Here is a 15,747-nt window from a genome sequence, read left to right on the forward strand (position 1 = left end):
CCTTATGGGGCTTAGAGTTCCAAATAAACTTGAGTCCAAAGTTAAATTATAACTGGAGTAGGTACTAGACAAGGAAGGTATGAGTTGTGCCTGAAGGACAGTGGGAGTTAGTAAGGTGAACATGTGGAGGTGGGCAGAGCAGAGAGCACTCCAAGCAGAGGGAACAACAAAGACCAAGCAGAAGGAAAAGGAAGGGAACATCTCCAAAGGCCTTGTAGACCATGTTACAGGTCTCAGAGGAAAAGCAAATGGCAACCACGACAAGGTTTTTAATGGTGAGTGGGTTAAGGGTTGAGAAATCAAATTTGCATTTTGAAAACTGCACTGTGGCTGGTAGACTGGAGAAAGAGTTAGAAGTATCTAGAAGGGAAGACAATCAGCAGACCTTGGTGATGGAGTAGGTAAAGTGGTGTGAGAAACAAAGGTGTCAAGGGTACCACCTAGGTTTCTGGTTGCAGAACTGGATGGATGGTGGTACCGCTGCTCATTGACAGAAGTGTTTTATTGCAGTAGCTTCCTCTACCCAGGTTACCAGGACCTAATGCCAAATGGCAATGATCATTCCACATCTGCTGTGGCATTCGCAGTTGAATTCTCATGAAGACAAAATTTCACTTTTGCAGATCAATTTTACAATGAAAGTCATTTTCAAGAAATAAGACTTTTTTTTCAAGTTAGCTAATAAAGTGAATATTTTACTTGCCATCACAGAAACAACAGTGTGAGAGAATAATAAACCTCTTTAGCGGTCTCTGGCAACTTAAATTTTTTTTTTAATGTTTATTTATTTTTGAGAGAGAGACAGAGAGAGAGAGCGTGAGCAGGGGAAGGGAAGAGAGAGAGAGAGGGAGACACAGAATCTGAAGCAGACTCCAGGCTATGCTGTCAGCACAGAGCCGGATGAAGGGCTCGAACTCACAGACTGAAAGATCATGACGTGACCTGAAGTTGGTCACTTAACCGACTAAGCCACCCAGGCACCTGGAGAATTCTTTTTTTTTTTTTAATGTTTATTTATTTTTGAGAGAGAGACAGAGAGCCAGAGAGGGAGCGGGGTAGGGACAGAGAGAGAGAGGGAGACAGAGAATCTGAAACAGGCTCCAGTCTCTGAGCTGTCAGCACAGAGCCCGACTTGGGGCTCAAACCCACGAACCATGAGATCATGATCTGAGCCGAAGTTGGAATGATCTGAGCCGAAGTTGGACGCCTACTGACTGGGCCACCCAGGCGCCCCTAAATGTTTATTTTTTGAGAGAGAGAGAGAGAGAGAGAGAGAGAGAGAGCCAGGGGAGGGCAGAGAGAGGGGGTGGACAGAGGATCCAAAGCAAGCTCCACACTGACAGCAGCAAGCCTGATGCGGGGCTCAAACTCACAACTGTGAGATCATGGCCTGAGCCACTGAGCCATTCAGGTGCCCCCTTGGCAACTTGGAAAAGAGAAAAGGATTTCACATATCAACAATTCCAAAATTGGTGCAGCCACTGTGGAAAACAGTATGGAGTTTGCTCAAAAAATTAAAAGCAGGAGCGCCTGGATGGCTCAGTTGAGCTTCCGACTCCAGCTTAGGTCATGATCTCATGGTTCGTGAGTTTGTGCCCCATGTCAGGCTTTGTGTTGACAGTTCAGAGCCTGGAGCCTGTTTCAGAGTCTGTCTCCCTCTCTCTCTCTCTCTGCCTCTCTCCTGTTTGCACACACACTCTCTCTCAAAAATAAACATTAAAAAAATTAAAAATAAAGTTACCATATTATTCATTAATTCCACTACGGGGTATTTACCCAAAGAAAATGGAAACACCTCCAAAAAGATATATACACCCCTATGTTTATTGTAGCATTTTTTACAATAGTCAGGATATGGAAACAACCCAAGTGTCCATCCATAAATGAATGCATAAAGAAGATTTTATATTTTATATAAAATAGAAATATAGAATATAAATATAGAAGATTATAAATATATATACATACAGATTTATATAGAAGATTATATATGCAAATATACACATATATATACATATACACATATACATATATACATATATACATATATATACATATACACATATATATACATATATACACATAGGTGTATATATATATAAAGGAATATTGCTCAGCCATAAAAAAAGCATGAAATCTTGCCATTTACAACAACATGGATGGATCTAGAGGGTATAATGCTAAATGACATGAGTCAATCAGAGAAAGACAAATACCATATGATTTCACTCATATGTGGAATTTAAGAAACAGATGAACAAAGAAAAAAGAGACCACCAAAAGTCAGATTTTTTTTTTAATGTTTAGTTTTTTATTCTGACACAGAGAGAGAAAGCATGCTCACAAGTGGGAGATGGGCAGAGAAAGAGGGAGAGAGAGAATCCCAAGCAGGCTGCACACTCAGTGCAGAGCCCCATGCGCGGCTCAATCACATGATAGGGAGATCTTGACCTGAACTGATATCAAGAGTAGGTTGTTTAACTAACTAAGCCACCCAGGTGACCCCAAAACACCAGACTCCTTTTTTTTCAAGTTTACTTACTTATTTTGAGAAAGACAGAGAGAGCAAGCAGGGGAGAGGCAGAGAGAGGGAAAGAGAATCCCAAGCAGGCGCCACACTGTCAGCATGGTGTCGGATGTGGGGCTCAAACTCATGAACTGTAAGATCATGACCTAAGCCAAGACCAAGAGTAGGACATTTAACTGGCTGAGCCACCCAGACACCCCCTCAAAACAACAGACTCTTAAATATGGAAAACTGGTGGTTGCCAGAGGGGTGGTAGGTGGGGGAGGGGGTGGGTGAAATAGGTCAAGGGGATTAAGGGCATGCTCATCATGATGAGCACTGAGTAATAATATATAGAATTGTCAAATCACAACAGAGCCTAAGACTAATATAGCCTAAAACTAATATGTTAATTATACTGGAATTGAAAAAAAATTTTTTAATAAACTAAAAAAAAAAAAAAAAGATGTCAACAATGCCATATGAAAGCCAAATGACATTGCATATTATATAGACAAAGATTTCACAGTATTTTCAATAGAGAACTGCAATGGGTGAAGCTGAGTGTTCATACAGTACACAGCAGTAGAGGCACGTTATGGTAAGTCATATCACATAGCCACTTTATGAAGGAAAGAATTACACACTTCTCACCTTCGTAGTAATAACATCTCAACTAATTAGCAGTAAAGGTAGTAGTGAGAAAGAAATGAAGAATTGCTTTAAAAAAGCGTTAAGTACGGTTATATTGACATGCACTATCATATTGACCCAATAAAATAACAGATAGGTGTTCAAAAACTAGCTCCTTGTAAAAAAGATAGGGAAATGGACAGCAGTTATCTAATTTTAATAAAACAATATTATCTACCACATTAATGTTCTGTTGATTCTACAGTCTTGTATGTACATAATTTATAAATTTATTCTAATTTATAGAATATCTAATTTTTAGAATTGTTACTTCTCAAATGTTCTCGGACAGTAACATTTTTTTTTTTATAAATCAAATAAAAAATTCTAATTTGTAGAATATCTAATATATAATTTTATCTTATAAGAGCTATAAGTATAAGGACTTTATACATGATTTTATGATTATAAATATTTAAGTGATATTATAAATAATTCAAGTTAACATCAGGGGTTTAGGAGTTTTGTTTCTCTTTAAAAAAAATTTTTTTTAATGTTTATTTACTTTGAGAGAGAGAGAAGCAGCGTGAGCAGGGGAGGGGCAGGAAGAGAGGGAGACACAGAATCTGAAGCAGGCTAGCTGTCAGCACAGGGCCTGGTGGGGGGAGCTCAAACTCACAGACCATGAGATCATGACCTGAGCTGAAGTCAGATGCTCAACCAACTGAGCCATCACGGTGCCCCTTGTTTCTCTTAAAAGAGGTCTGAATCTTATTCAACTTTGGGAACCACTGAGTGATAGAATAAAACCAAATTTCAGCTAGGTATACAAAGCCTTCCGTGATCTGGCACCACATAATACCACAGCTTCATTTCCTGTTACTCTCCTACTCAAATCTGAGGTCCTCAAAACACTGCGATTTCCATGTTTTTACTTAAGCTGTTCCTTCCACCTGGAACAACCACCTAAATCTATTCAACTAAAATAAGCATCACAGCCCATAGACCAGCGTTGGGATTGTAAACCTCCCAGAATGACAGCTAATGGTTACTTACTCAACTGAATAAAATCAGAGAGCATGTCTGATGCCTCTCCTGGTTAGATGTGCAGGGGAGATTCTCCCACATTATTGAGAAGTATGGAGTGGGCACCTGTCAGACACCAACGTGGGAGGCCCCACTAAACAGGGTCCCACTAAACCAGAAGAGCCAAAGATAAAGAGTGCAGCCAAAATGGAGCCTTCTTTCTAAAACAGGCTGTCACAGGCTGCAGGAATCACTCCCAGTCACTCCCCAAAACTTCTTGCATGTTTTTGCTTTATAAATATGGGCTTCTGATGAGACGAGATAAACCACTTCAGTCTGTTTGTGATAACATTTTTGGCATGAATATTTGTTTAGGAAAACTAGAAATCTGTGAAGGCTGTATTTATTTTTCACTCAAAGTAACTCATCTATTGAATACCATGAGGAAAAAGTATGTACTCTTAAAACACAAATTATATACTTGATTGATTATAAGACCACCAATGAGAAAAATTAGTATTGCTTTTTAGCTACTAAAATGTTACTTTGGGGGTGTCTGAATGGCTCAGTTGGTTGAGCAACCGATTCTTCATTTCGGCTCAGGCCATGATCCTGGGGTTGTGAGGTCAAGCCCCACATCAGGCTTTGCACTGAGCATGAAGCTTGCTCAAGATTCTCTCTCTCTGTCCTTCTGCTCCTCTCCACTGCTTGTTCACTCTCTCTAAAATAAAATAATAATAATAATAATAATAATAAATCAAATAAAAAATAAAATGTTACTGTCTGAGCACATTTGAGAAGTAACAATACCAAGACATTTTATCTATTTAATTAATTTATTTTTTAATACTTTATTTTATTTTTGAAGTAATCGCTACACCCGACATGAAGCTTGAACTCACAATCCTGAGATCAAGAGTTACATGCTCCACTGACTGAGCCCGCCAACTGCCCCCCAAAATATGTTTTTAAACTCTCATTCTAAAATTGGATCTAGGCGAATGACATGTGATCTACAGCTGGTAGGTAATTGATCTAAAGGAAAAGAAAGAAAAAGATTCCTTTTCAAGTCAGTCAAGTTTATACTACTAACGGAATCAGAAACAGCTTAAAATTTTATCTATTTTACTTCCTATTTGCTTGTAGGTTCTTACAGTTCTAATCAAACTTCACGTTTTAGTATACTTACCTAAGGGGCGCCTGGCTGGCTCCATTGGTTAAGTGTCCGACTTCGGCTCAGGTCATGATCTCACAGTTTGTGAGTTGAAGTCCCACATGGGTCTCTGTGCTGACAGCTCAAAGCTTGGAGCCTGCTTCAGATTCTGTGTCTCCTTCTCTCTCTGTCCCTTCTCTGCTCATGCTCTGTCTCTTTCTCCTTCAAAAATAAATAAGCATTAAAAAAATGTTTAGAATACTTACCTAAAATATACTTATTGGGGCATCTGGGTGGCTTACTCCATTAAGTGTCCAACTTCAGCTTAGGTCATGAACTCATGATTCATGAGTTTGAGCCCCGGGCTGGACTCTGTGCTGACAGCTCAGAGCCTGGAGCCTGCTTTGGATTCTGCGTCTCCCTCTCTTTCTCTGTTCCTCCCCCATTTGCTCTCACTCTCTCTCTCTCTTTCTCAAAAATAAATAAAGACTGAAAAAACTTTTGAAAACACTCATCTAGTTTATTTCTTTAATTTCCTGATTGATTTATACATATGTTGCTTGCATTCTATACCCTATCTATAGAATTTTCAAGTTTTTTTCTTCTACATTTACTCTATTCACCTAAAGCATTGTTTCCCCAAAATAGTAGATGAAGTACTACTCCTGCAAGATATTCTGAGAAAAAGAAATTCTCAAAGTCAACTAAGTCTGGGAAATTATACATATGATATTCAAGTCACATTAACATTTTAGCTAAATACTCTGAGGAATCCTATAGTAAAAAAAAAAACAAACAAACAAAAACACTCTGCTTAGCTTTATTTAATTCATTGTTTCTCAGACCTCTTTGAAGTTTAAATAACAAAAATAATTTTTTTAGAAAAGAATTTAACATCCAGTGGAACTAGTGTTCTGCAAGAAAATGCTTTGAGAAATACTGATCTAAAGGGGTGCCTGGGTGGCTCAGTCGTTAAGCATTGGACTTCGGCTCACATCATGATCTCACGGTCGTGAGTCAGAGTCCCACATCAGGTGAGCATGAGCCTCGCTTCCGGTGAGCCCCTGCTTCTCTCTCTCTCTCCCTTTCTGCCCCTTGTGGGATTCTCTCTGTCCTTTGCTCACTGTGCCCTCTCTCTTAAACAAACAAACAAACAAACAAACAAACAAATAAAGCCATCTTTTAAAAAAAGAAAGAAAGAAAAAAGAAACTTCCCAAAGGAGAAGGGATTCTCAAATGATGAAGAGGGCTCCTACGGAGTGAGGGACGACCTTTATGGTAACCTACAGCTGAGTGAGGCTGAGAGAAAAGACTGATGCCCACAGCAGCCAGGGTTGCTTCAGTCAACCCAGACATTTGGAATCCAGAAGATTCCATTCAGGCTGAAACAACCTGAACAATCTCAAGAGAGCCAGGGTAACAATAACAGCTACTATTATTGCCATTTTTACTGTTATTTCTGTTTCAATTCAGTAATTGCTTAGAACAGAAAAGGTAACACACAAACATTATCCCTAACCACATAAAACCCCAATATTAGAGATAAGGAAACCTTTGCTACCTTATTGTTCCAGCTCAGGCCATAAACTTCTTCACTGAAGCAATTGCTCTCTTTGCTCTCTAAGCCACTCATTACTCTCTCTGGAGCCTTCTCTAATGGAATTAATTCCAGAATAAAAGAGGTTAAACCCTCTGATGACTTTGGCCCACTTAACCATAACATGTCTGGTTTCCACCATGAATCAAATATTTGTACATGCTAAATCTGACAAGACCTGTGATCATCTAGGCATGGCATGGTATGTTGAAATTACTTCCCAAGGCTCTTTTAAGACTACACGAGAAAGTAAATCTTAACACTCAGAGGCAAATTCAAACACCTACAGAGGATAAGCAGGTAACATACATGAGGGGAGCTGGTCAGGAATAATCAATAGTTGGTGACAGACTGTGATGATCTAGAGAGAATGTTCCATCCAAACAGCATAACCATTAGCTTTGGCAAATTGTTGCCAAGCAAAAACGTGAGCCCAGTATTGGTTGATCTTACTTTTTAAATCAAGCCAGAAATATAGGTCTTGCATGAAATCTCCCAATTTTTAATGTTGACAACTAACTAATTTCTTATAAAAAACAGCAGGGTCTAAACAACATGAATTTGCAAGCTTTCCTTTCATGTTCTCATCAGTCAACTTCTACTAAAAATAGCATTGTCTCTACCACCTCCCCTCTACCTCACTGATCACTCCTTCCATCCAGGAGATCTGGGTTGCTTTTGACACGCTCACAAAATCAAAAGCTGAGACTAGCCAGTACTGAAGTCATGTTTAAAACCTCAAAGTCTGAAGTTGATTATAAAAAGGAGGCCCCAGTTTTTCTGAAAGATGGTAGCAAGGTTAAAATAAGTGCATGTGGGGGCACCTGGGTGGCTCAGTCGGTTAAGCGTCTGACTTCAGCTCAGGTCACGATCTCACAGTCCGTGAGTTCGAGCCCCGCGTCGGGCTCTGGGCTGATGGTCCAGAGCCTGAAGCCTGCTTCCGATTCTGTGTCTCCCTCTCTCTCTGCCCCTCCCCCGTTCATGCTCTGTCTCTCTCTGTCTCAAAAATAAATAAAAGTTAAAAAATAAAAATAAAAATAAAAAAAATAAGTGCATGTGCCACTTGAAAGCAACGGCAATTATTATGTGCCTTGTCTATGATGCATTGCAGGCCACAGTGATTCTAAAGTATGAGGAGACTATTAGCACTGCTCCAGTGACCAGATATTTTTTCTTCCCCCTCTCCTAACTGATTTTCCAGATTACTTTTGGAGATGAGATTCAGGCCCAGTTAGAGCACAGGGTGGGCTAGTCCTCTGTGACACTCTCTTGTCAGCGGTGCTTGTTAGAGAGACGGCTAATGCCACCTGATACATGTATTATTCAAAACTAGGGTTCAAGGTGTGGCCTGTGGTCTTTTAAGGTCAACATCATCACTAAGTCCCCAGAGATCAACATTATCTCAGAGAAGAGCCAAAGAGAAGAAGATGGAAAGAGGTTGGCTCCATGAACATGGATTCTTCCTTTGTCTCATTCTCCACCTGCTGCTTCAAGGTAAGAAGGGACAAGAACAAGAACAAAGCAAACATACAACTTCTAAGAAACAGACAAACCAGACTAATTTTTATTAATCCTAGATAGTCAATGTCTGGATGTTCATCGAGGTAAAAATGAAAACTCAAGACACTGATAGCTTTGTACCTCTTTGTAAGATCCTTCTGTCCCTATGTTTCTACTGGGCCTCTTCTCTTTTCTCATGTCTTTCTCTTTCCAGGCATATAATCTAACCACATGGTTTCTGAGTATCAACTAATGTTAAAAAGAAGAAGATTCTTTCTCAGCTCTCTTGAATCAAATTAAATGGAACAGAGAAAATTCTAAAGGGAAGAAGGTGATGAGAAGGTCTGTCATGAAAAAGGGAAATATTTTTAGTAAAAATTTTCAGTGTAGGTTATTTTTCTCATTCATTATTGAAAATGAATGATGAGGGAGTACCTGGGTGGCTCAGTCCATTAAGCATTTGACTTTGGCTCAGGTCATGATCTCACAGCTTATGAGTTTGAGCCCCGCATCAGGCTTTCGGCTGTCAGCACAGAGCCTGCTTCGGATCCTCTGTCTTCTCTCTGCCCCTCCTCCTTCTGGTTCTCTCTCTCTCCCTCTCTCTCTCTCTCTCTCTCACTCATTCTCTCTCTCAAAATAAATAAACTAGAAAAAATGAACGATAAGGGTTAGTACAATATCAGAGATAGATATGAATAGACTCTACCAGAAGATGTTATCACATAATTCTCTATTTCTACATCACAAAGTAGTTCTAATCCTAGAAAAGGGTTAGGTGTAAGATGGGAATCAAGGAACTCTCTTTAAGGTAGTCTCACTGGTGATAACCACTGTGTTTCAGACGAGAACAATCACAGCACATAGTAGAGGTACAGTAAATCCTTATTAACTTGAAAAACTGAGTTCCTTCCTTAGGGTCCCACATACCTCCTACTACCTACCTGATTATTGCCTTCATCATTAATTTATGATTATCTATGCTGCATTAATATAGTGAGGAGAACTGTGATTGCAAATATTGTCACTGACATCACCCAGATGGCTCAAGGACAGAGATGAGCAATGGAAGGACACTGAGTGAAGGTGGAGAAGTTTGTGGTGAGATTCAGCAGGACACTGAAAAGTGGTGGTCAAGGCTGAGTTTGCCTACATGTTTGGAAAAATTTTGCATGTGGACAGAAACAAAGGAATTGAGGATGGAGCCCTGACTCAGCTCACCTCATCAACTTCCACCATTTGCCTACCAGCCCAGCCCACACTCCCTGGTCCAGGAAGGAGGAGCTCACATACTTCTCCCATGCCCCCTGTTTTCTTTGTGCAGAAATGCTACCTAGCCCCCAGCCCTGACACTCTTCTCACAGGGTCTCTGCTCTCTTCAGGAAGAGGAGACACATTCACCATCAATTGCTCAGGCTTTGACCGGCATGGAGTGGATCCTGTCGCCTTCCAAGCAGTGTTTGACAGAAAGGCCTTCCGTCCAGTCATCAACTATAGCATCCCCACTCGTGTCAACATCTCCTTCACTATGTCAGCCATTGTGGAAGTGGTGAGTCCTGGCTCAACATTGCAATGTGCTGATCAGTGGCAAGCGGTGGTGGGTTCCTCACTTGAATTTTGTAAAATGAAAATCTCATTCCATGAGGTGGGAAGATATGACAGGGCATGTTTCAGTGACATCATAGCAGGTAAAATCTGTCCCTTTTCGGACTATTCCATAAGAAACATGACCCCAATGTACTTTTATACTGCCTTTTTTTTAAACTATGTTTTCCATGTACTCTGGAGTATTTGACCTACATTTTTCAGTGGTTTATGATTAAAAATCATAATTGTGACATAGAACAGCCATGGAATGAGAAAGAGGTGGATGGTGGCATTGGACTTGACTTCATGGAGGCAATGATCCCAGGTGAAAATTGTTTTTTCAGGATGCACAGCTTCAACTGATGACATCTTTCCTATGGCTAAACATGGTATGATAGACTTTTTCCCCTTAACTGTGGTACCTCCCTTTTCCCACTGCTGGGTCCAACTTTGCAGTTTACAATGGATAAAGCTTAGAATACCCACAAGTTAGATAAATTCAAATGGAAGCAGACCAACAATGAAAACACAAAATTTCCTGATTATTCTGTCAGCTTGGGGCACAGGGAGAAGGTAGCATAAACCGAGGTCATGGAAGATGATACCTAAGTGGCTCCATACCAGGGACTCCAAAGTTGAGGTCAAGGTCTCCCTTGAAAGAATCAAGGGAGAAGTAGAAGAAAGACTTTGTTAGTGCACTGTGATATCTGTCACCAGAGAGGAGGTAGGAGAGTGAAGAAATGAGAGAAAAAGGAAATATAAAGTGCAAGAGACAGAGTGTGACTAAAACAAGTTCCCACCCTATTGGTCTCACACCATGCTTTCCTATAGTTCTGGTACAATCCATTCATCACGTGGAACCCAGAGGAATGTGGGGGCATCAGGAAGATCAGCATAGCAGCTGAGAATCTTTGGCTTCCGGATATCTTCATCGAAGAGTTGTGAGTATCGGCACTGAGAAAACAGCAGGAAGGAAACGCTATCTCCAAGGAGGATGATATAACCAATAGGGGGCACATAAAGACTCAGTTTAGAAGGAGCAGTGTCTGAATTGAGTTTATAAAACCCCCAGAACACAGTGACAGGTGGAAGGGGGAAGTCAGATGAGTGGGGTTAGAGCACAGGAATGGTGTGATCTGAGAGAGAAAGAAGGCCAAGACTGATAGAGAGCTCACAGTACCCACCTTCCCATTCTTCTCACATACAGTATGGATATGGATCAGACAGCTACAGGTCTCATGGTTTATGTCAACAGTGAAGGTCTCATCAAATATGATAAGCCAATGCGGGTGGTCAGCATTTGTAACCTGGACATCTTCTATTTCCCCTTTGATGAACAGAACTGCACACTCACCTTCAGCTCATTCATCTACACAGGTAAGTGAGACTCTGTATAGTAGCTGATTGAGAGGCAGAGAAAGTGTTTTGAGAAAGAAGAGGCCAGGAAGCTGGGAACGGTGAGGGGATTTCCCCTAAAGGGGTGTGGAAGCTAAGTGGTAAGAAATGCAAGTCTGGGTAAGGGGTTTGGGAACATTTGGGAGGCTGAGTTGTCTGGGTCTCTTTTGCAGTGGAGAACATGCTCCTGGGCATGGAGAAGAAAGTGCAGGAGATTTCGAACACATCACAGGACCTCATTCGGAGCAAGGGGGAGTGGGTACTTCTGGATATCCACCAGAGAATGATGAAGATGACTGTGGGCACCAACCAGTATGACCAAATCATTTTCTATGTGAGCTCAGGGGCCATGGCTGTGATCTTCTCTAAGAATCATAACTTATGTCCTCCACCAGAATGTAAGCTCTCCCACTAGAAAGTAAGCTCCGTGAGGGTGGATATTTTTATCACTTTTTTCACTGATAAATTTCCACTACCTAGGACAGTACCTGGCACTCAGTAAATATTGATTGAATAAATCCTCCTTGGGGAAAAAAACAAAGGTCCTATGGCAGTGACTCATAGTGAGAGTGAGCTTTCCATCTCCCATGGCTATCAGAACTCTATGGAAGGCAAGGGTTTTTAAGTTTATTTTTAAAAAGAGATGGTGTAAAAGTTATGAAACACTGTCTTAGGGATATTATGCTTTCAAATCTTGGTGACCTCAAAATTATCTGCCACTGTCTTGCCTTCCCTCCACTGGTCTTGAATGGACACCAGCAAAGTCACTAGCGATTAGACCTTGATGAGAAAGCAAGCAGAAATACAGAGATAAAAAGCACATGATACCTAAGAATCTGGTCCCACAGTCCTGCTAAGAGCACACTGGTAGGGCTAAAAGTGGAAGTGGAGAAAGTTGACACCTTGGGTCAAGAAAGAATGAGATACATTTCAGTGGTAGGCAGCATGGCAGAATCAAACTCTGGAAAGGCAGACAGTGGTGATTAAGATGACTTTGTTGAAAGACAGGAGAGTGAAAGGGACTTGAGGCAACATTTCCTTCCTAGACAGTGTGGTCTGGGACATATCTTAACTCTTGCTCTTAACTGGCTCAGCAGCCTCCCAGCCTACTCCTCACTTGCGCCCCTCTCTCCTTCCCCCAGGTTGCCATCAGGCGCAGGCCCAGACTCTATGTTATAAACCTTCTGGTGCCCAGTGGCTTTCTGGTTGCCATTGACGCCCTCAGCTTCTACCTGCCAATAGAAAGTGAGAATCGTGCCCCATTCAAGATGACACTTCTGCTGGGCTACAACGTCTTCCTGCTCATGATGAATGACTTACTCCCTGCAACTGGCACCCCCCTCATCAGTATGGTCCCTTCCTCCATCAGGAGAATGAAAGCAAAGTGGGCGTGGGGTAGGGAGACAAACCAGTGGAACCTGGTCAGAAAAGGGATCCTGGAAAAGGACCCTCTGGGGAAAGAGGAAACACAAAGTCCTAGGAGGTACCTCTGGCCCTCACATTGACCCATCTTCCCTCCAGGTGTCTACTTTGCCCTGTGTCTGTCCCTGATGGTGGTCAGCCTACTAGAGACCATCTTCATCACCTACCTGTTGCACCTGGCCACCACCCAGCCCCCTCCCATGCCTCAGTGGCTCCATTCTCTCCTCCTCTTCTGTACCAGCCCAACAAAATGCTGCCCCACTGCACCCCAGAAGGGAAATAAGGGCCTAGGCCTCACCCCCACCCATCTGCCTGGTAAGGGGAGTCAGCACTGCCCACACATTCTCTTTCCACACCTCCACTCCTCTGCTCCTGCCTCCTTCCCTGTTCCCTTCACTCCCCAGGTAAACTTCATGGCCCATGGCTGAGTCTCTATCTCTGTAGGTGTGAAGGAGCCTGTGGAGTTGGTGGGGAAGGTGCCAGGTCCCAGAGAGGCAGAGTTAAATGGGTGCCCTGGGTCAACAAGGGCCCAAGAAGAATATGAGGCTCAGAAGCGGCACTTGGTCAACCTGTGGATAGAGTTCAGCCACATGATGGACACCCTGCTCTTCCGCCTCTACCTGCTCTTCATGGCCACCTCCATCATCACAGTCATCGTCCTCTGGAACACCTAGGCAAATGCCCATCTGCAAGCTCAGTTCTGGGGCTTCTCTTGCCTCTGGAAACCATCCAAGCTCCCATGTGTGTCCAAGTCCCAGCCTCACAGGCCTGGCAACCACCTTGTTTTCTGCTCAATCCTTCTGTCCGGTTTCAGACCAGACCTGGATGATTGCCTATGCCTCCCAGGATTAGGTCCTTGCTCCTGCACTCCATCAGCTCCTGTCAGCACTCCCATAAGTGATGGCTGCCTGCCTCATCAAGATTCAAGTTCCTGGAATACTTTCTTGATTTGAATCATCCCCAATAAACCCCTTTGCAGAAAGCATTGGCTCTTCCCTACCTTATATTACAGTGTCAGAAATCTTGGATTGAGAGTCTTCTTGCAGAAACTACTCATTAACAAAGTAAAAAGGATTTTATAAGACTATTATGCAACTTAGGAAAGTGAGGAGAGGGGAGAGAAGGGCTCAAAACCCATTACAAGGAATTATAAGAAAATAGAGCTAAATCTCCTAAATCCAATTTTCCGATTTAAGCTTTAGAAATTAATAATGTGCCAGAATCAGGCATCTCTTACTTAAAGAGTGAAACATTTCATCACAGCCTGACATATGACTCATTCATCCTTAAGCATCTAGATGTTAACGTAATCCCGAATTACCGTTAACTGTCTGCACTGTAATCAAAGTTGACTGCCCTTAATCATGCAAAGGAAAGAGCAGAAGCCAAGGAAAGCACATTTGAAAATGGCATCTGCCTTACTTGAGAATAACACAAATGCCCCCGTATGAACTGGAAAATTCCCCTTCCTGGAACTTGCCTTCTGATTTTGCAAGTGTTTATCTTTTGGCCCATCTCTCCCACTAGCTGTCTGGGGGAGGTAGAGGTTCCATGGAGCCGTGACATGATTTGTTGGACACCCCAGGTTCAGAAAAGCACAGATGTGAGAGCAAATTAATTACAACTCATACAAAATCTTTAATTTTTAGGGGCGCCTGGGTGGCGCAGTCGGTTAAGCGTCCGACTTCAGCCAGGTCACGATCTCGCGGTCTGTGAGTTTGAGCCCCGCGTCAGGCTCTGGGCTGATGGCTCAGAGCCTGGAGCCTGTTTCCGATTCTGTGTCTCCCTCTCTCTCTGCTCCTCCCCCGTTCATGCTCTGTCTCTCTCTGTCCAAAAAAAAAATAAATAAACGTTGGAAAAAAAAAATCTTTTATTTTTAGCAATCATTTCTTTTCTTTTGTCTCTTCTACTACTTTCTATTGTAAGCCTAAGAGATTAATGGTGGTCTTTACTGAACAATATTTCCCTGGTTCCTCCTCTCTACTGCTCTTCCTCAAACTTCTTTGGCTCCCTCTGGTCACCGTAGATGCCTAAAGAGTGGCAAGACCACCAGTGCTCACTAGAAAGGTTGCTGTTGGTGGTGCAGGCCCAGGGTCCTTCCCCAGTGTTTGCTGCAGGAGACCAAGCCAGCAGGGGCAGATATCCCCGGCTGAATGCTGAGTCACCAGGACCAGATATCACTTGTTCTTTCCTTGCAGTCTCCTTCCACAAGGACTCAGACAGGATTTCATGAGAATCTGGGGGCACTGAGGCAGAAACACCCTGCTAAACTACAAATCACTCCTTGCACATGCCCATGGTTTTCTAACTCAAGTTGTGTTCCTTAATTCTCCTTTTCTTTTCTCTGCATTTTTTTTTTCCCAGAAAGGTCTTCGGTTTCTCAGCTTCTAGGGCCCTGTCAAGCACCTCCTCACCAACACCAATCTTCCGGGAATGTCCAAAACCTAGCATCTACACAATCTAGGCTCAAATCAGGAGCCCTGACATCCACCTAAATAAATTAGTGTATCTGTTATTATTTCCGCAACTCCTCAACTCACAGCTTGCTACAATGGGGGCCTTAGAAAGGATGCAGTATACTAATAATAATACCAACACTTATTAAGTTATGAATATGTGGCAGGCACTCTCCTAAGTGTCTTAGATAAATAACCACATTTAATCCTTACAGTAACTCTATGAAGTGGGAACTGTAGATCCACAAACCCTTGGAGTCAAATGCGTTTTGGAAGTTAGAATTTTTCAGATTTTAAAAAGGAAATATTTATGCACATACTGTATGGGGCAGGGGGCAGCACCCTGAAATCAAACACATTACTATTTCTGCAGTGAGATCTATGAATATTCATAGTAGGGAGCAGAAACAAAACCGTGGATAGACTCTCATCAGTCCAGGTCATCTTTTGCCACCAAATAATTTGTGAAAAATCA

General features: G+C 42.1%; 1 protein-coding gene across 1 annotated transcript; it reads left to right on the top strand.

Annotated features, from left to right (window-relative positions):
• Nucleotides 1-8,342: 8,342 nt before the first annotated feature.
• LOC124526938 (5-hydroxytryptamine receptor 3C-like) lies at nt 8,343-13,490 on the top strand. The gene is made up of 9 exons (XM_047100149.1): nt 8,343-8,409; nt 9,795-9,961; nt 10,344-10,388; nt 10,831-10,940; nt 11,207-11,376; nt 11,568-11,728; nt 12,537-12,741; nt 12,916-13,131; nt 13,261-13,490. Exons 1-9 carry the CDS (start codon nt 8,343-8,345, stop codon nt 13,488-13,490), a joined length of 1,371 nt encoding a protein of 456 aa, XP_046956105.1.
• The last annotated feature ends 2,257 nt before the right edge of the window (nt 13,491-15,747 follow it).

Source organism: Lynx rufus, unplaced genomic scaffold, assembly GCF_022079265.1.
Source record: "Lynx rufus isolate CCGP_SWC_20201006 ecotype Redwood Valley unplaced genomic scaffold, mLynRuf1.p SCAF_5, whole genome shotgun sequence".
NCBI lineage: Eukaryota > Metazoa > Chordata > Mammalia > Carnivora > Felidae > Lynx > Lynx rufus.

What these genes read in the sequence shown, in the direction of transcription:
- LOC124526938 (XM_047100149.1), top strand. Translation starts at nt 8,343, where the DNA reads ATGGAAAGAGGTTGGCTCCATGAACATGGATTCTTCCTTTGTCTCATT. An exon ending in TCTCCACCTGCTGCTTCAAG is followed by an intron (nt 8,410 to 9,794) that starts GTAAGAAGGGAC and finishes TGCTCTCTTCAG; the next exon opens with GAAGAGGAGACACATTCACC. An exon ending in TGTCAGCCATTGTGGAAGTG is followed by an intron (nt 9,962 to 10,343) that starts GTGAGTCCTGGC and finishes TTGTTTTTTCAG; the next exon opens with GATGCACAGCTTCAACTGAT.